Source organism: Phoxinus phoxinus, assembly GCF_949152265.1.
Source record: "Phoxinus phoxinus genome assembly, chromosome: 9".
NCBI lineage: Eukaryota > Metazoa > Chordata > Actinopteri > Cypriniformes > Leuciscidae > Phoxinus > Phoxinus phoxinus.
The window spans coordinates 11230171-11246694 of NC_136884.1; the positions used below are offsets into that span (position 1 = coordinate 11230171).

The window sequence follows — 16524 nt, forward strand, 5'->3', positions numbered from 1 at the left end:
ATTTTAGCAAATGCATACTTGATATTAAGCGAGTATATATTCGAAATGTATTCATCTTTTTTATAACTATTGCAGTTGATTTATCTATTTATAATAGGCTATATATGTCGAGAAGCAAAAATAAAACGACATTTAATAAAGCAATCAATTTTGCATATCGGTTATGGAAATGGCATAAATTAAGTGAGACATTGCAGGTGCGTGCGCCAGCCACATGAGATTGATATGAAGAAGCATTTTCAGTTTCAGAATAAAAAAAAGTTCGCGAAAAGATTCGCTTGAAATCATCGGTAAAAAGCACGAGCTTTTTACGATTATCAGATTCAATCAAATAGACAAAAATAGGCCACTGCTACCATTACCACTTTTAGATTTACATTTTATAAGTAGCTACTGTATAGCCTAACAAGAACTTTTAGTTTTTAAATATTTTAGCTAACGCTTAGTAGCCTAATCTAATTGAGTCCCGACAATAATCTGATTACAGAAAATACTTTAAAAAAAAGTTGACCCTCTTCAAATGTATAGCATAATGCATACACTGCCATGTATGTCTGATGGGAATATAGTGATGAAAAAGACACCGTCCAAATTACGCATGTGAGTGACTCTAAATTCAATTTCTGTCTCTTTCTAAAAACACACCACTTTCTCTAGGCTAACTCTCCTATTCGTTTTCGTTCTCCAATGCAATCGTTTCTGATCTGTTAGTAAGTCCTAAAGATCCAAATTCAAGCCTATTCTAAGAAACAGATGACGTTATTTGACAGGGTGCCCAAAATCCTTAATGAGTAACTTAGCAAGAGGAGAAGGCAAATGCTGCCCCAGCTGTTTCCTGTTGAAAATGTCTCTGTAATGTAGATAAATGTGAGGGATTTTCTCTCCAAATCCGTCTCCCGTTCGCTAAATCTCACTTCTCCACAACGAGCCTGCGCAATGGAACAAACTCGGAATATTGAGATGTGACATTGCCCGCATCTCATCCTCTTTCTCGCTTTTTAATGACTTCAAACAAGTTCATTTTTGCTGGGCTTTTGCTGGAGACCCAAGGGGATGTCTAGCGGTCATTTCTTCCAGGGGCATTGGTGTGATGCCTTTAAGGTAACTTAACCTATTTCCTTTGAAAGCAAATAGGCAGCTTAGACTAACCATTATTGATTTCTCAGTGAAGCAATAGCCATTGATATAGACTGAATGATGTTTTAAGACATTTTGCACTCAATTTTAAATTGGATAAATGATCAATCTGCATCTTTACGCAATTTGCATGACAGTAGACATGTGCATGCAAAAGTATTTCACATTAAAGATCTGACAGCTGTATTATGGCAAACTTTTGAGACTTACGACAGATTGCGTGATGTGTATGGTGAGTCATATCACGATGCACCAGGGAGTACATTTGCGCAGTGCACAAGTCACCAACTTGTAGGCTATATCACGACCCTTAAAAGTTAATATTGCTGAGTTGACACGAATCAGGGCTTTGGCAGAAGGTTTTGCAGCATAGCTACTTGTGCGTTGTGTGTTTGCGCATTATATTCTCTTTATTATGTAAAGTGCTTCCTCTTTGGGTTTGGCGGCTTTGCAGCTTTCCAGTTCCAATCTTTTATCCAAGCAATCCAAAAATGCATGGTTTACAAAAGCTTTCTTCTTTTACCGGACAACTGGGTTCAAGCAGCAGTATCCTATTGGCACGGGCGAGAACTAGGCGCTTCAAAGCGCGCGCTGGAGACGTTTCCGCGCGCATTCGTGGAGAAGTGCCTTGAAATAACGCGCTCTGTTTTAGTGAGATTGTGTGCAGATAGAGGTAGGACAATTGACTTGTAAAGCCACCACAGAAACGGGGTTATAAAGCTGATTGGGAGACACGATATTTAGTTAATGGCAAGAGCGCAAAAGTAGCAATCTGTATAGACAGGTGCATTGAACAATTCAACTTTAGTTTACATTGAATCGGTTTTTTGTGTGACATTCTTCTTATAAGCAATGAGTTGAAGTTGTTTTTAGTATCCTCAATATCCAAGCACCTGTCTCTGCAGGCTATTTGATATGCAAAAGCAGATTTTAGAAACATGAGTGATGATAGTAACATCTGTGCAGATAGATAGATAGATAGATAGATAGATAGATAGATAGATAGATAGATAGATAGATAGATAGATAGATAGATAGATAGATAGATAGAAGGAATACGAGAAAATATACATCAGTAAATAAAATAAAAACAATAAATATATAGATAAAAGGCCAAAAAAATGTACATTATCTTTAATTATGTTTCAGTGCATTGACCTAATGAATTTCTGGTTCCTCTCTCTCTGGGATGCAGTGTACCATGCGCTGTCTCTCGTGCACCCACACCCTCTCACTGGTGCTGTGCGTACTCGCGTTGACTCCCGCGACACTGGAGGCGGGGCCGGAGACGCTGTGCGGGGCGGAGCTTGTAGACACGCTGCAGTTTGTGTGTGGAGACAGGGGCTTTTATTTCAGTAAGTGCACATTTTATTTATTCATCAACTGCTCTCTCTCTCTCTCTCTCTCTCTCTCTCTCTCTCTCTCTCTCTCTCTCTCTCTCTCTCTTTCTCCATGCACTAATGCGCTACTCATAAATAAGAAAAGCATCAGTTTTCATGTCTTGCTGTCCAATTTCCCCAAATGTTTCCTCCTTTCTGCTTTTTGCTGTTTTTGTCTGTTATATTGAACAGAAAGTTAACAAAACCCTAAATTTACACTAGGCTACACGTCAATGCAAGTTTCTGGTCTGCACGATTAATCGGTGCATGTTATTCTAAATATAAATCTTTATTTATATAAAATATATTAAGTATATAATTACATTGCTCCACCTCTAAAATGACTTTCCTAATCACCTGACATCACAAATCCCTCACTTTTCAAACATTCCATCAACCACATGCATTCTGGTATGTAACATCCATTTTCTCAAAGCGGAAACAAATGAATGATCCCTTTTCACTCTGAAATACACATGTCATTATGTATGTAATATGAATGCTGCTTCACTTTAGATGGTTGTAAGGTGAGCAGTTGCAATGCCAAGAGGCAGCTGAAAGAAATGCTCTGACTGATGCTTGCGTATTACATTTAAAGAAGATCAGCCAGCTGCTTTGCCCCCAAAATGAGGTTGCTGGAATTTGGCAGACACGAGTAGGCAGGGCAAATGAATGTAGTGCACATCTTATTTCCAACTGAGTATAGTGGACGACCCAAAGAAAACCATTTTGAATCCTAGACTTAAATCTCTTTTTTTTCCACAACCCATGAGAGTTGCTGACTCTTGAGTTGTCCCAATCAGCAGAAGGCAGAGAGAGTTCTAGACCTTGATGGGACTTGCTGTTACACTTTGTTCATACACTTTATGGACTTTATCTTGAGCATGCAATTAATTCAAATTAAATATTATTTCTTGGTCAATTTGTTTAACAGGATGATCTATTTTGATTCCTATACGATTAAAGGGATTTTCACCCAGAACTGTGGATTGTCATTACTTAATGACTCACTCAAAACCCATTTTGATTTTCTTCTTGTGGTGCACAAAATAAGATATTTAGCAGAAAGAGTAGACTGCTCATCTCCACACATTGAACGAGGACGGTGATTTGTTTGTCAAGCTCCAAAAAACAATTAGTTATTAACAGAAAATCTCATCTTCAGCCTAATCAAGATATGATACATGGGAGAACTTTCATAGCCATCATTTCAATGTTTATTCAAGGGTGAATCAACATCATGGATCAATGTTGAATTACTGTGAATTTTGTTTCGATTTTGCAATTCACATTAACATTGATATCGCAACATTGTTTCAGTGTTGATTTATATGCAGTTTGTTAACCTTTTTACAACATTTAGCGTTAAACATTCTTTTTAACATTGAAAAAAATGCTACATAGTTGTACAACTAACATAACTTCAACCACATTTCAATGTTGAAGGTCGGTCACATGCTGGCTGGTGTTTTTTGCATCCAACATGAAAAATGCAAAATAACATGACGCAATGACTTCCATTTTTGAGTGAACTATCTTTTTAAGGCCAGGTTGCTTAAAAAAACCTCAAACTGGATAACTATTTTGCAATGTCCACTCAGCAGCAGTAACTGGGTCAGGAAATGTTTCTAATTTTAGACTTATTTCTGTTTTCTGAAAAATCAATTGCCCTGTCTATGACATTTGATTTCAGCTGCCCAAATGAGACCAGTTACATCACATTGTGCAGCTATGCTGTTTTAAAGCTTTCCACATATATTGTTATCTGTTTGAATTACCCGATGAGATATTTACGATGTGCAAATGGCTCGAGAACAAATGAGTCTCAGGCCACCGATGAGGACGTACGAAGTGATTATTTTGACAAGTGGACAGAACCCACTGATTCTAAGGAGACACATTTTATTCACTTAAAGCGAAGCAAGATTGAACTTCAAGTTAGAGTTGACATTTTAAGTTTCCAGTCAACAACATTTGAGCTTTTAGTGGTCACAAAGGAGCTGGCTGGATCGCTCATGGCTGTCAATAGACATGTGTTTGTTTTGTCAGTACAGAGCCCCAAAATAAATACGTTTATGCTAATCTGAACTTTCCGTGAAATTATTGCATCAGCGTGACAGATTCGGTGAAGAGCAAATAGACGATTTTATACAGATCATTTGACTTTGACCTAGTATGTAATACAAAACTTAAAGGAATTTTTAGTGTGCCCCAACAACCCCAACTTTTTAACACTTCTTATACTGGATATCATCATTAGTACTTTTAACAGATTGGCATCAAACGCATAAACAAACTGGATTCATCTAAGGAGCAAGTGTTCAGTGACACAGTATGCGGCGATTTCATCAGTTCCCTTGTCACTGCCAGTGCAGGAACTCCACTCACATTTCAATACTTCAGATTTTATTATCTTGATATAAAGGTGAAATACTACTAGTGGAATTTTTTTATTATTGAAACCAAATGTGGTCTTTTAAAGACATAGAATAGAGGAAGACGCAGAAGAAGAAGAAACTGACAGTGTAGTCAGTTTTTCCAACTGTTAGCCTGACCCAGAAATCCTCGGTTGTCGTTGAAATGCCTCAGCAGCAGTCTCATCAGATTGTCTTCAGTTCTAAGGGGTTATTGGAAAGGAGCGGGACTCCGGAACGAGTGAGGCAGTGCTGGAACACATCATCCTGCTTATTACAAAGGGCACTTCGTGGCCAGACGTGTTTGTGCTGACATATAGCTGTCCTTTCCCTCCATGGTCAATCAACTGTGTAGTCATCATTTGCAGCAAAGCACCTCTGAGTGTGTACCAGTGATGCATTCCCATTCCCGAGACACAAACACACCGGGAACGTGGAAAGTTTTGGCTCAGTATACGCTGTAAAATCACAATTTGTCCAGAAGTGGGTGCAAGTCTCCTCTCACACATTAGTAAGAATCTCCAATGATCTGGCACCTCTGGATGACAGGGGAATCTCTGCTGAAGATTGCCTTATTCAAAATCGGGAAGTTCCTACATACGAATTATGACCTATTGTGCATTCAAGTGATTTTGGTTGGAGTAAAATACACATTTTGGACTGTTTCATTGGAAGCTTTTAATGAAACTGGAAGAAAATAAAAAGCAAATAATGCACATTAGGTGTTAACAGATGCTTTCATCTGTGTATTGTATAATTTTTTGTGCTGCCATGAGAATTGTGGGAAATGTAGTTTGATTGCACAAGCCTGTGGCTTAATAAACCAGCTAAATGAGTAGCGTTTCTGGGCAGCTTGAATGTTATTCTTCATAAACAGAGCACAAAATGCCTGTAAATTGTGCTGCCAACACTCACAATTAAAAATTATGATCAATATCAATGGATTTTTGGCCATAATTATTCAATTGACACTCAACTTAGAAAGTCTGGCCAAACACAACTGATGGTGTTAATCAGTGCCGGGCAATCACTGATATCATAAAAGTCACGTTATATGATTTGACTGATTTGTATGTTACATTGGAAGGGTGACAGCACACCTCTTAAAAGGAAAAAATCAGAATGCGGAATCAAGTTTACATAACCGTTGGAAACCAAAATCAAAAACTTTGCGTATTGGGATGACCGGCATTGGTGTTTATGTGCCCTCAACTTGCAAATATGATAATTCCAACATTATTAAGCATTGTTAATCAATCAATGATGAAAGATTGCAGGTGACCTCCACTCAGAAGCAAAGTTTGCAAGAGAAAATGGACGTTCTGTCACGAACGATAGGACTACTTTTCAGTTTTGTTTGTCTGGTTTCATTATATTTGAAGCAGCTGGAGAGAAGAACCCATCAACAGCACACAGTCAGGCTTGGCTCTTGTCCTAGAGCAGCACCGGATTATAGGGGATTACAGGATGATCAGGATGCCCCCTGCCCCCTCCTGCCCCGTTGTTCTCCTGGACATAAACACGTTGCAGAGGGCACTGTTTATTCTAGGGCCAGCACTTTTTGGGTGAGAAGAAGTTGTTGTTTTTTAACCACAAAGCCTGATATTCAAGCTTTGGCTGTGTCTGATTTACAATAGACACAAACAAATGACTTCTCACCAAAGCTAAGCTTCCATCAAGACTACATATAGATGGGAATTGGATTTTTGAGCCAAGAGGATTTTAAATGCAACTTTCAGAAAAAAATAGCTTATAAATCTCTTGGTATGCTATATTATGACCAAATATTCATTGGATTCAATCTTTTGTCAAACTTGTTTTCTTTTAATTTGGTCAGGTTTTGTATTTATTTTTGGAACTGATTGATCGTAGGCCTCATTGATCTGAGCTTATGTACCCCACCCCAGTTTTTGCGTTAAAAAAAGCAGAATTTGTGGATAATTTTGTCAATATTCAATAAAATATGAAAAAAATGCACTGTTTATGTTCCCGGTCAAAAATGACCAGCCTACAAAAAATAGCTTATCAATCTTTCATTACTCTATATTATCACCAAATATTGGATTCAACATTTTTGTCAACTTGTTTTCTTTCAATTACGACAGGTTTTGTGTTTATGTTCACATATGCACTACTGTACATATACTTGCAAAGATAAAGGCCTCGGACCGGTGCATGCGTGGATACATGCACACTCGCGCCACCGCACACATACACACGTTCATGTACACAAACAAACTATTTTGAGTATTATAGGCTTTCTTTTTTACAGAGATTGTAAGATCATTGACTTTGATCAATTCAACTTTATCCTCAGAACAATGAGTCTCAGATCAATAAAGCCTGTGATCAATCAGTTTAAAAAATAAATACAAAACCTGTCCTAATTGAAAGGAAACAAGTTGACAAAGATTGAATTTGATATTTGGTGATAATATAGCATAACGAAAGGTTTATAAGCTATTTTTTCGTTTTTTTGACTGGGAACACCACAAGTAAATATTTATCTACCATTTAAAGATAACAACAACAATAATAGGCCTATATCAGCACAATAACCTGGTTAGAACATTTAAAAGCATTTTAACATAAACAGTAAAACGTTACTTGGCAGTTGACAACCTTTAAACACCACAAACAGTTCATATTCAATCCTTAATGCCTGCAAGAGCTAACATCTCTTTGTATAGTAAACAGTGGCAAAAAGAGCCAGGAGGAAAAAAAAAATTGGAAGGAAACTACATCTTGCTATAAACTCTTTGTGGTGCCATTGATAAAGAGGTAGTTTCCAGGACTATAGCAGCTTTCATAGTCCCCAGTGAACAGTAAACTTCCTGACACTATGCAGGCAGCTTATGGCAGCCGCTCCAAGAACTCCCTGTTCTTCAATAACTATGGCATGGCTATAAAAGTCAGCTTCTTTCCAGCGGTGTTCCTCATTGGAATGTACACGTCCTGATGCGCCTGTTGAGTTGGAAGCAAAGGTGTCAACCCAAAAGTGTGGGAACACAAACGTTTGTGCTTTTGTAACACTGAAAAAGACGGCACATTGATCTTAATCACTGTGATGGAGATATGCTTTGCAAAGGTCTCACAGGTCTCTCACAATGTTGTGAATGGGTCGATGGTTTTACTGGGGGAGGGGATGGAAGACTGTCAGCTGAGCCGATAGATAATCTATCCAACAATGCAACAATCTTTAATAAATGCATGACCTAATCTGTCGACAAAAATGAAACGCATACAAGACTCTTACTCATCTGCTCGTCTTACTGATAAAAAGAACAAAAGATGAAAACAGGTTTGCAGACCAGTGCTGGATCATGGCTGATCTAACAATAATACCTTATTTTCGGATTAAAACTTTGACCTCTTAAAATTCAGCATTTCAAATCTCTGAAAACCTATTTAAACCGATTACACTGCATTATAAGAGCTGCTTTTGTTGTTTATTGCACCTGTTAGACCGCCACTCAGTGGATTTCATGAAGGGTTATATGTGAGCTATTTTGAGGAAAAGATGTTCATTTTGGGAGGTTTTTCTTTAGAAAGGGATTAGGAAAATCATCCAGAAAGCAATTTTACTGGCTTGTGAAAACCTGACAGATTGGTTTACAGCAAGATAATTATTTTTGTGTGTGTGTGTGTTTGCGTTTTATGTGGCCTACAAATAGAAAAGAACCCCTGATTCTGAGAGGAAAATGTAATATTTAGTTCAATATGTATGCAACGATAGCAAACAATGAGAGACTCTTTGTAACTGTACAAGTCAAAAGCCTGGTGTTCAAAAATAATCTGGGCATTATTACAGGCACAAAACACAAAATAATGTTAAATAATAATAATATTTTTTTGATTATACTCAATAATTGAAATTAATTAAAAATCTAAAAAAGGCCAACAAGTGTCCAATTGAGTGTGCAAACAATTCTACCACTAACAGTGTCCTACAGAAAACTTAATTGTAACAGCGCCCCCTACTCTCCCCAATATGTTCGGCACCCAAGAGTCATGCAGTCTGCAGGGATGCATGTTTGTCAGAATTAGAGCACCTCTCCTTCCAAAACAACACTGTCAGAGTGCAGCAAGTGCAAAGCAGAAGTTAATGCATTTTGTCAGCACTGGCAGCCCTGCAAGCCAAGAGCTATTAACTCTGAAAGGGAAAGGCATTTCCTTCTTGTAAATGCCATATTAAATTATTATTATTATTTCATTTGGTAACTGGGAAAAGCCTATCGGAGCTATATTGCCCCATGTAAGTGGTGACTTGTAAATGGAGAGTGGGATATTTTTTTAAGGCCACCGTGAGTTGGCGACAAAGAAACACTAACTTCGTCAGGTGTCTGAGTGCTACCTTTAACATACATCCGTTGTTTGGGATCAGACAACCCAAATCCAGAATTCTACACGTTAAGTAGCCCAACCTCATCGTTAAACATAATGTCAGGACATTTTAAAATAGTGCTTTGACCTCATTTGCAGCACACAAAATTTTATACCCATGAGGCAGTTTCATTTTCATGTTCTTTCACATGGGTAATTATCACCTAGTTCAGCAGCGACATTAACAAGCACACCGGGGAAAGTTCATGGTTCATCCTGGTCTACTAGGAACATTGTTATTCCCATAAGTGGTGCTGAGCAGGGAATTTTTCTCCTTCGGTTGATTTGACCCCCACAAGGGCCCGGACCTGGCCTCCCAAACCAGTGGGCTAGTTTAAAATATCAGGTTTTAAACTGCAAAACGTGATATTCTAAACATTTGTGTCAGTGTGACCTCCATTTAACAAGGATGCTTGCCAAGAAGGGTCCACTCTGTGCAAAGTGATACCCTGTAAATTTCACGCTGAAGAAATTCATGTCATTAACGCGTCCATATATCTGAAGAATCACAGCTACGTTCTGGCTGCTACACTAAGCTATTATAGCTCTCATGACCGGGCTCTTAGCCACAGGTTACAACCGAAAGTTTTAGAGATTTAGCGTTTCGGAGCATGACCTTGCGGGCTGTAATTGTTCCTCATGAGCTGGTGCCACGCCAATAATAAAATGGATAAAGGGCTTGAACTCGATGTGATGACAGGCTTTCATTTAACGTACCTTAGATAGGACAGAATTTAAACGCGCCATTAAGTGCAGATCCTCCCTCACAGCGAAGATTTACGGGAATGCTTTCGCTTTTCGTATGTGTATCAGATGTTCTCGCCTTACAGAAGGCTATATCTTAATGTTATTCCTATGCATCCAACAGGCAAACCAACAGGATATGGGCCTAGTTCGAGACGGTCGCACAACCGCGGCATTGTGGACGAATGCTGCTTTCAGAGCTGCGAACTGCGGCGCCTTGAGATGTACTGTGCACCTGTGAAAACCGGCAAAACTCCACGATCCCTACGTGCGCAACGGCACACGGACATCACCAGGACAGCAAAGGTGTGCAGCCATGCTTGTGATGTCAAAAGTGACCCTTTGCCAAGCTCCACCTCCTTGGTCATTTGTACCATTATTGTACCATTGTTCAGCACCATTTTTGAGGTGGGGCTTAGCGAAGGGGTCAAAAGAGCATTTGATACAATCGTACACTTCTGTTAAACCTTGGGACAGATAGTAACAATTTATGAATATATATAATGCTGATGCAAAATTAGTTGACTAATTTGGTTGATATTAGTTCATAACTGTACTCATTGTGTTCCCTTGCAGAAACCTATACCTGGACATAGCCACTCTTCCTGTAAGGTAAGTCTTCCCTGGGAGTGAGCCGTCATTAACAGTGCTGCGTATGGGCATGAGAGTGCTTGAATTATAACAACATTCAAGTTTAGTGCATTTTTATTGAGCCTGTAAAACCCTGTCATAGACTCACCCTAATGTTGTTGCAAACCTGTATGACTTTCCTATTTTTGTGGTAAACACACTGCAAAAGATCGTTCGCAGTCTATTTGTCTTGCTTTCCAGTACAAATATCTAAACATTCTTAAAATCAAAGTATATTTACTTGAAAAGCAAAACAACATAAGATATTATTTCAGGTCTTATGTTCTGAAAAACTGATCAAAATGAAGTGGGGTTTTTTTCTTAAAACAAGAAAAAATATCTGTCAATAGAGTAAGAAAAATAATACCAGTTTCACCCAAATTTAGTTGGTTTTCATTTGGCCGATACTTTGTTTTAAGCATAAATTCTCTTAAATTAAATGTATATTGATTTAATACTTGTACTAAAAAAAAGAAAAAGACTAAGATTTAGTTTTTTCCAGTGCAAAAGACGATTTTTTTAGCTCTAAAATCAAACACACACACACACACACACACACACACACACGCACGCACGCACGCACACACACACAAACACACACACACACACACACACACACACACACACACACACACACACACACACACACACACACACACACACACACACACACACACACACACACTATTTTGAGTCAGATCTTGAATTAAATCCATTGATCCAGTTTACAACATCAGTCTGAATGATTCTTTCTGCAAGACTGGTACAGTACTCAAGTTCAACTCATTAACTCAATGATCCAGTTGTAGATATCCAGCTGTTACCAGCTCATGGCACGAAAGATCAGTGAATAATGACTTAAACTTTGCTATTATATGGCTTCAGAAGATGTGTAATATAGCACATAAGTTATATGGACCTCTAAAATATAAGTTATATTTTGAAGCTTGAGAGCTCCAGTCCCCATTTATTGCAATTGCACGGAACAGAGCAACCGATTCTTTTTTTGTGGTCCACTCAAGAAAGAAAGTCATACGGTCTTGAAATGGGTAAAATGATGACAGAATTTTTTTTTTTTGGTGAGCTGCCCCTTTACGTCATCTCAGAACAGAGCGAATAATGGCAGTACATTGTGCTACGATACATTCTAAGGAAAAAGCAGCTCTTCCCTCACCCCCGCTGCCCAAATGTGGGCCATCCTTTTAAGTGCTCTCAGTCGTCCTCTCTCGAAAAAGAAAACCATTAGCAAGTGAACTGCCTAAGTGGTTTTTGTGGTAGACCTGCATACGCTCTCCGCAGACATATTTCTGCACCCATACGTAATGCGCTGGAAGCAGAGTCTAAGGTCACCTTAGAAGTCTGCACGCTGAGTTCAGAGTCTGGACCCTCATGCCGGCCTTTCTCCTCCACTCCCTGCATGCGGTTTCATTCCCAGCTTAGCTTTCGTGAATTACACTTATTAATCTTGCTGCGGTGAAACCTTTGATGTGTTGCTTTGACAGTAGATTTCCTCGGCATTATGAAATAACACTACGTTCACCAAACAGCTGTGTTGTTACGGGCAGCGACAGCCGCTCTGCTCTCCTTGGTTCGGCTTTTTGCGTTACTTCTCATCATCTGGACCGACATTTACTGCCTTTCTCTTTCTTATTTTCAGGAGGTTCATCAGAAGAACTCAAGCCGAGGAAACACAGGGGGCAGAAACTATCGCATGTAGAGGACAGCGGGGGGAACGGCTAAGAGAGACAAGCGAAACTGTTGGACAGTGGAAAACAGGGGATGAAAGAAAGACTGGTCTTCCAGGGACATGCTCCACTGTAAAAAAAAAGAAAAAAGAAAAAAAAGAATTACTGAATATCTGATGATTTCCATGCACTGCACCATTCTATACTGGGGGAAAATACTAAATTAGCTGCTATAAAGAGTCAAATGATAACTGTTTGTCCTCCTCGTGTGAACGGTTGCACATAATGGATGCCGGAAAAAATGTGTCAGAGCCCAAATACTGGGCCTACTCTAGTTCACAGCACCTATTAAAGGTCTATATTCCACTGAATTCTGATGGATGGCCACTGGAACAGAAGTAATAGGTGACTGATGCCCCACACACATTGAGTTACCGGTACTTATTCTTATCACAATCTGGATCTAGTGGAAGAAAGCTCTAAAATGTTTATCTCCCAAAAAATGTTTTGCAGGCAAACGTGCTGCCTTTATGCGCGGACAGTTTTGACAACAAAGGCTGTCTAGACAGTTTATACCAGATGAAACCCCTGCAAATTTGAACTTAGAAAGATGACGTTTAAAATACAAATCACTCTTTTCTTATTTGATGCATTGTGCAAGACCAGATCAAGAGGGATTATACAAAAGCCTTATGCAGATGTGCTGAGGTGCTCTAGACTAGAGAACACATTTAGGAATGATAGAACATGACCTACATCCTGCAAAACACCTTGTGTGTGTTTTTTTTATTATTGTGTGTGAGGGATCTTTGCTTCTTTTTTAAAATAATTTTAACTGCATGGTTTACCTTCATTAGAAAATGGGAGGTGAAAGCCATTCACTCGAACAGTTATCCGCATGCATTTACACCAGTGTATCAGCACTCACAGGAAAGACAGAGGGAAGACAACAGAAACATAAAAATTACTAGCAATTGTAAGGTATGATCATCAATAAGAACATAATATGGTTAAGCAACTACTTTTCATCAAGGAAGTTGCAGGTTTGCATCTTTATAGTGAAAGACTGGTGACATGAGCCGGACTGCAACTCACTAGCTGTATTAAAGGGATATTTCACCCAAAAAGTTAAATTATGTAATTCTTTATACTCGTTTTGCATTACCCTCTCATGGGTTAACTACCAATATAATATTTAGGGAAATGATTGGAATGATCCAATCAGAGAGTAAGAATAAGTGCCAAAAGATCTCTTTAGCCCCGCCCACTCCCATGAAGCACTGCGAATGACATAATCGAGTCTCCCTACACTCAAAATATTTGATTATTTCGGTATAAATGCATATTTTGCAATAAACTTAAAATATATTGTTTATGTATATATATATATATATATATATATATATATATATATATATATATATATATATATATATATATATATATTAATTTCAAAAATTTGTATTTGATTATACTGTTCGCAATGCTTCAGGAATCTTTCAGGAGTTCTTTCCCTCAATACACTACTGTTAAGTACACAAAGGCCGATTTTCAAATACTTTTTTTGCTTCACATCTAAGTTTGTAGTGTTATGATTTACCTCGTAGCTGGTTGGCTTGGTTAATGACTTATAACGCTTTAACAAAAACTTTTTTTGAAATCCCTACGGGAGAAATGACTGGGAAAAATACTTCCGGAACCAACGCCGCTGAGAAAGTGAGCAGGCGCTGTTGCACTCCATAGACAGGGTCACTCTATCATTATACTGCAAAAATCAGTTTGAGCAAATATTCAGAATTTGTGTTTTTGGGTGAACTATCCCTACACACACCACTTTAAGTGGCTGTCAGAGGGGTCGCGGTGTGTTTCCACAGTCCCTCTGCATGGTGTTTTCCTCTTTTCTGAACCCATCGGATCATGTCAACCCACACTGTTTACTCTGTATCTATATTCAACCTATATTAACCTTTGCATTCTCTAACCATAATCGTATGTGATGGCGTTATATAGCGGAACCATATAAAAGATCAACCCACTGTATAATGGTGCTATTTTGTAGTTTGTTACTTGCAGGGGTTGGCTGAAAACATAGGTGACGGCTTGAGAAGCTCAATGTTGGATGTCTTCCCTTTTGCACAGCCTTGTGGCCACCATTGTAATAATATTCTTTTATTTTTAAGCTATTTCAATAAGGTAACAGTGTAAGCGAGAGAAAGTATTTTTGTGAGCGCTGTGAATGCATGGAAAAAAGAAAAATGTGGCCCGAGATGGTTAATTGCTGTTTTTGTTTTCTCTACGATTTTTAAATTATTCATATTTTTGAAACATAATGTCCCTATGCCAAATAACTTGACAGAGTACTGTGAACTGCAAATCTCCAACATTACCAAGATTTTGACCATCACAATGTAGCTTTTCATGCGCACTACATCCTGCGCACCACATTTTGACATCCTGGCACTGATTCTACAACTTAAGTATTTGTAACTGGCAAGGAAATGGGGCAAAACTGTCTTCAGTGTAATACAGAGACTCTCCCCTTGAGTAATAATAGAGTTACAGTACAGTTCAACCAGCTAGCAACAGTGTAATTTGGCTAACACTGTACGAGCCCATTCAGGACCGTTGGTTTTCTTTTCACCTGCCTGTGTTTTTACTTATCGATATGCCTAAGGAGGTTTAATGGGAAAATTGCACCAAAATTATTCAAATTACACCAGTGTAATGAAGAAAGGTTATGTTTTAAATAACAGCACATTATCCATCTGAAGATAAATCATCTTCAATGTACACAAGATGGATGCCATGTTCAAAAAGAAGATCTATTTTTTTGACAACCTAAATCTGTGTCTTAAAGTGTTTGTACTTTTGAACTGGGCGTTTTTTGTTTTAAAAGTGTGCATATCTTTTCAATCAGCATTAAGAAACAATAGAACAATGTAGAATCATATGCAATAGTCACCCAGAATATCGATGTAATGTGCACAAGTTATCTGATTGTAATAGACCTCCGGCAAAAGGTCCTCACGAAATACCAAAGACTTTGGTTTGTTGGTTATAGCTTTGTAGCTAATATCATGGGCAGCACTGAAGAAACTTCTTGAATCTATAATTAGACACATTAAGGAACATATTGTTACAGAAATATCATGCTTATTTTTTGAAGTGGTTCTGTTTCCTCATAAATTAAATGGAGGATTTAAGACTGCTGCGGCGATTTGCGCCACTTTGCTTGTGTTTGATAGTTTTCATTAGAACATGTCTACATAAATCCAGAGACAGAAACTGTATGGAATGACAAATATTAGAGGATTCTGGGCATTGATCATTAAAGCATTTTTTTTTTTTTTTTCATTACTGGTGCTCAATTGCTTTCTGTATAAAATATGAAAATACTGACAGATTGTTCACCATTCCTGCTGAATAAACCACTTGTCAATACCTGAAGTCTCAGAGTGATTATAATGACAGAAACTATACATTTGCATTTCCTTACGAAACAGGAAGTCTAAGCAGGACTTGAATAGTCAATAAATGTTAGTTACATAAAAGCCACAAATGAAGATTTGCTGCTTGCTGGCCAGTTTCAGGGTGGATGGGCTTTTCCTTATAGAGAGCATTTGATTGGACAAAAAGTCTGTTAGTGCAGGATGAGTCATACATTTTTTAGCTTGTTTTCCCAGAAGAGAAAAACTCTTTTTTAAAACTCAAATCGAACACAAATGAAGCTCCAAAAATTTTAATTTCAAAAAGTATTTCAAGCAAAGAAAGGAGTGTTCTTGCCCCTTGCAAAGCACCTCGGATACTAAAAAAGTGATAAAGGTGTACCATTTGCCAAATCGTACATTAATGCCCTAAAACTGCACATTTGCCGCATGACAAAGTGATACTTTCTAAAATATGAAGTTCCGCCAAGACAAACAAATCAGGCAGTGGCTGTACTGACAAGACGGCTGCACATTCAGCTCTTTCTAGGAGGTACTCAGTGACGGGACAAAGCTTCTTGGTTGCTGTCAGCACTTTTTAATGGATATATAGTGGAACAATCAAGCCTTTTAATAAATAAATTGGCCACCTGGCTTATGTTCAGCAGACATAATTTGAAATGTGGAGCAGGCGGCTGGCAGGCGTTGTCTCAATGTTATTTTGAAT

General features: G+C 38.3%; 1 protein-coding gene across 2 annotated transcripts; it reads left to right on the forward strand.

Moving 5' to 3' along the window:
* Positions 1–773: 773 nt before the first annotated feature.
* Positions 774–15803, forward strand: igf1 (insulin-like growth factor 1). Of its 2 annotated transcripts, XM_079623487.1 has the most exons (6): positions 1502–1516; positions 1682–1810; positions 2333–2492; positions 10182–10363; positions 10634–10669; positions 12345–15803. In XM_079623487.1, exons 3-6 carry the CDS (start codon positions 2339–2341, stop codon positions 12402–12404), a joined length of 432 nt encoding a protein of 143 aa, XP_079479613.1. In that variant the 5' UTR covers positions 1502–1516; positions 1682–1810; positions 2333–2338; the 3' UTR covers positions 12405–15803. The 2 variants fall into 2 exon arrangements, with proteins under 2 accessions (XP_079479612.1, XP_079479613.1); XM_079623486.1 differs by lacking the exons at positions 1502–1516; positions 1682–1810 and adding an exon at positions 774–1101.
* Positions 15804–16524: the final 721 nt, after the last annotated feature.

What these genes read in the sequence shown, in the direction of transcription:
- igf1 (XM_079623486.1), top strand. Translation starts at nt 1,054, where the DNA reads ATGTCTAGCGGTCATTTCTTCCAGGGGCATTGGTGTGATGCCTTTAAG. An exon ending in ATTGGTGTGATGCCTTTAAG is followed by an intron (nt 1,102 to 2,332) that starts GTAACTTAACCT and finishes TCTGGGATGCAG; the next exon opens with TGTACCATGCGCTGTCTCTC. An exon ending in AGACAGGGGCTTTTATTTCA is followed by an intron (nt 2,493 to 10,181) that starts GTAAGTGCACAT and finishes TGCATCCAACAG; the next exon opens with GCAAACCAACAGGATATGGG.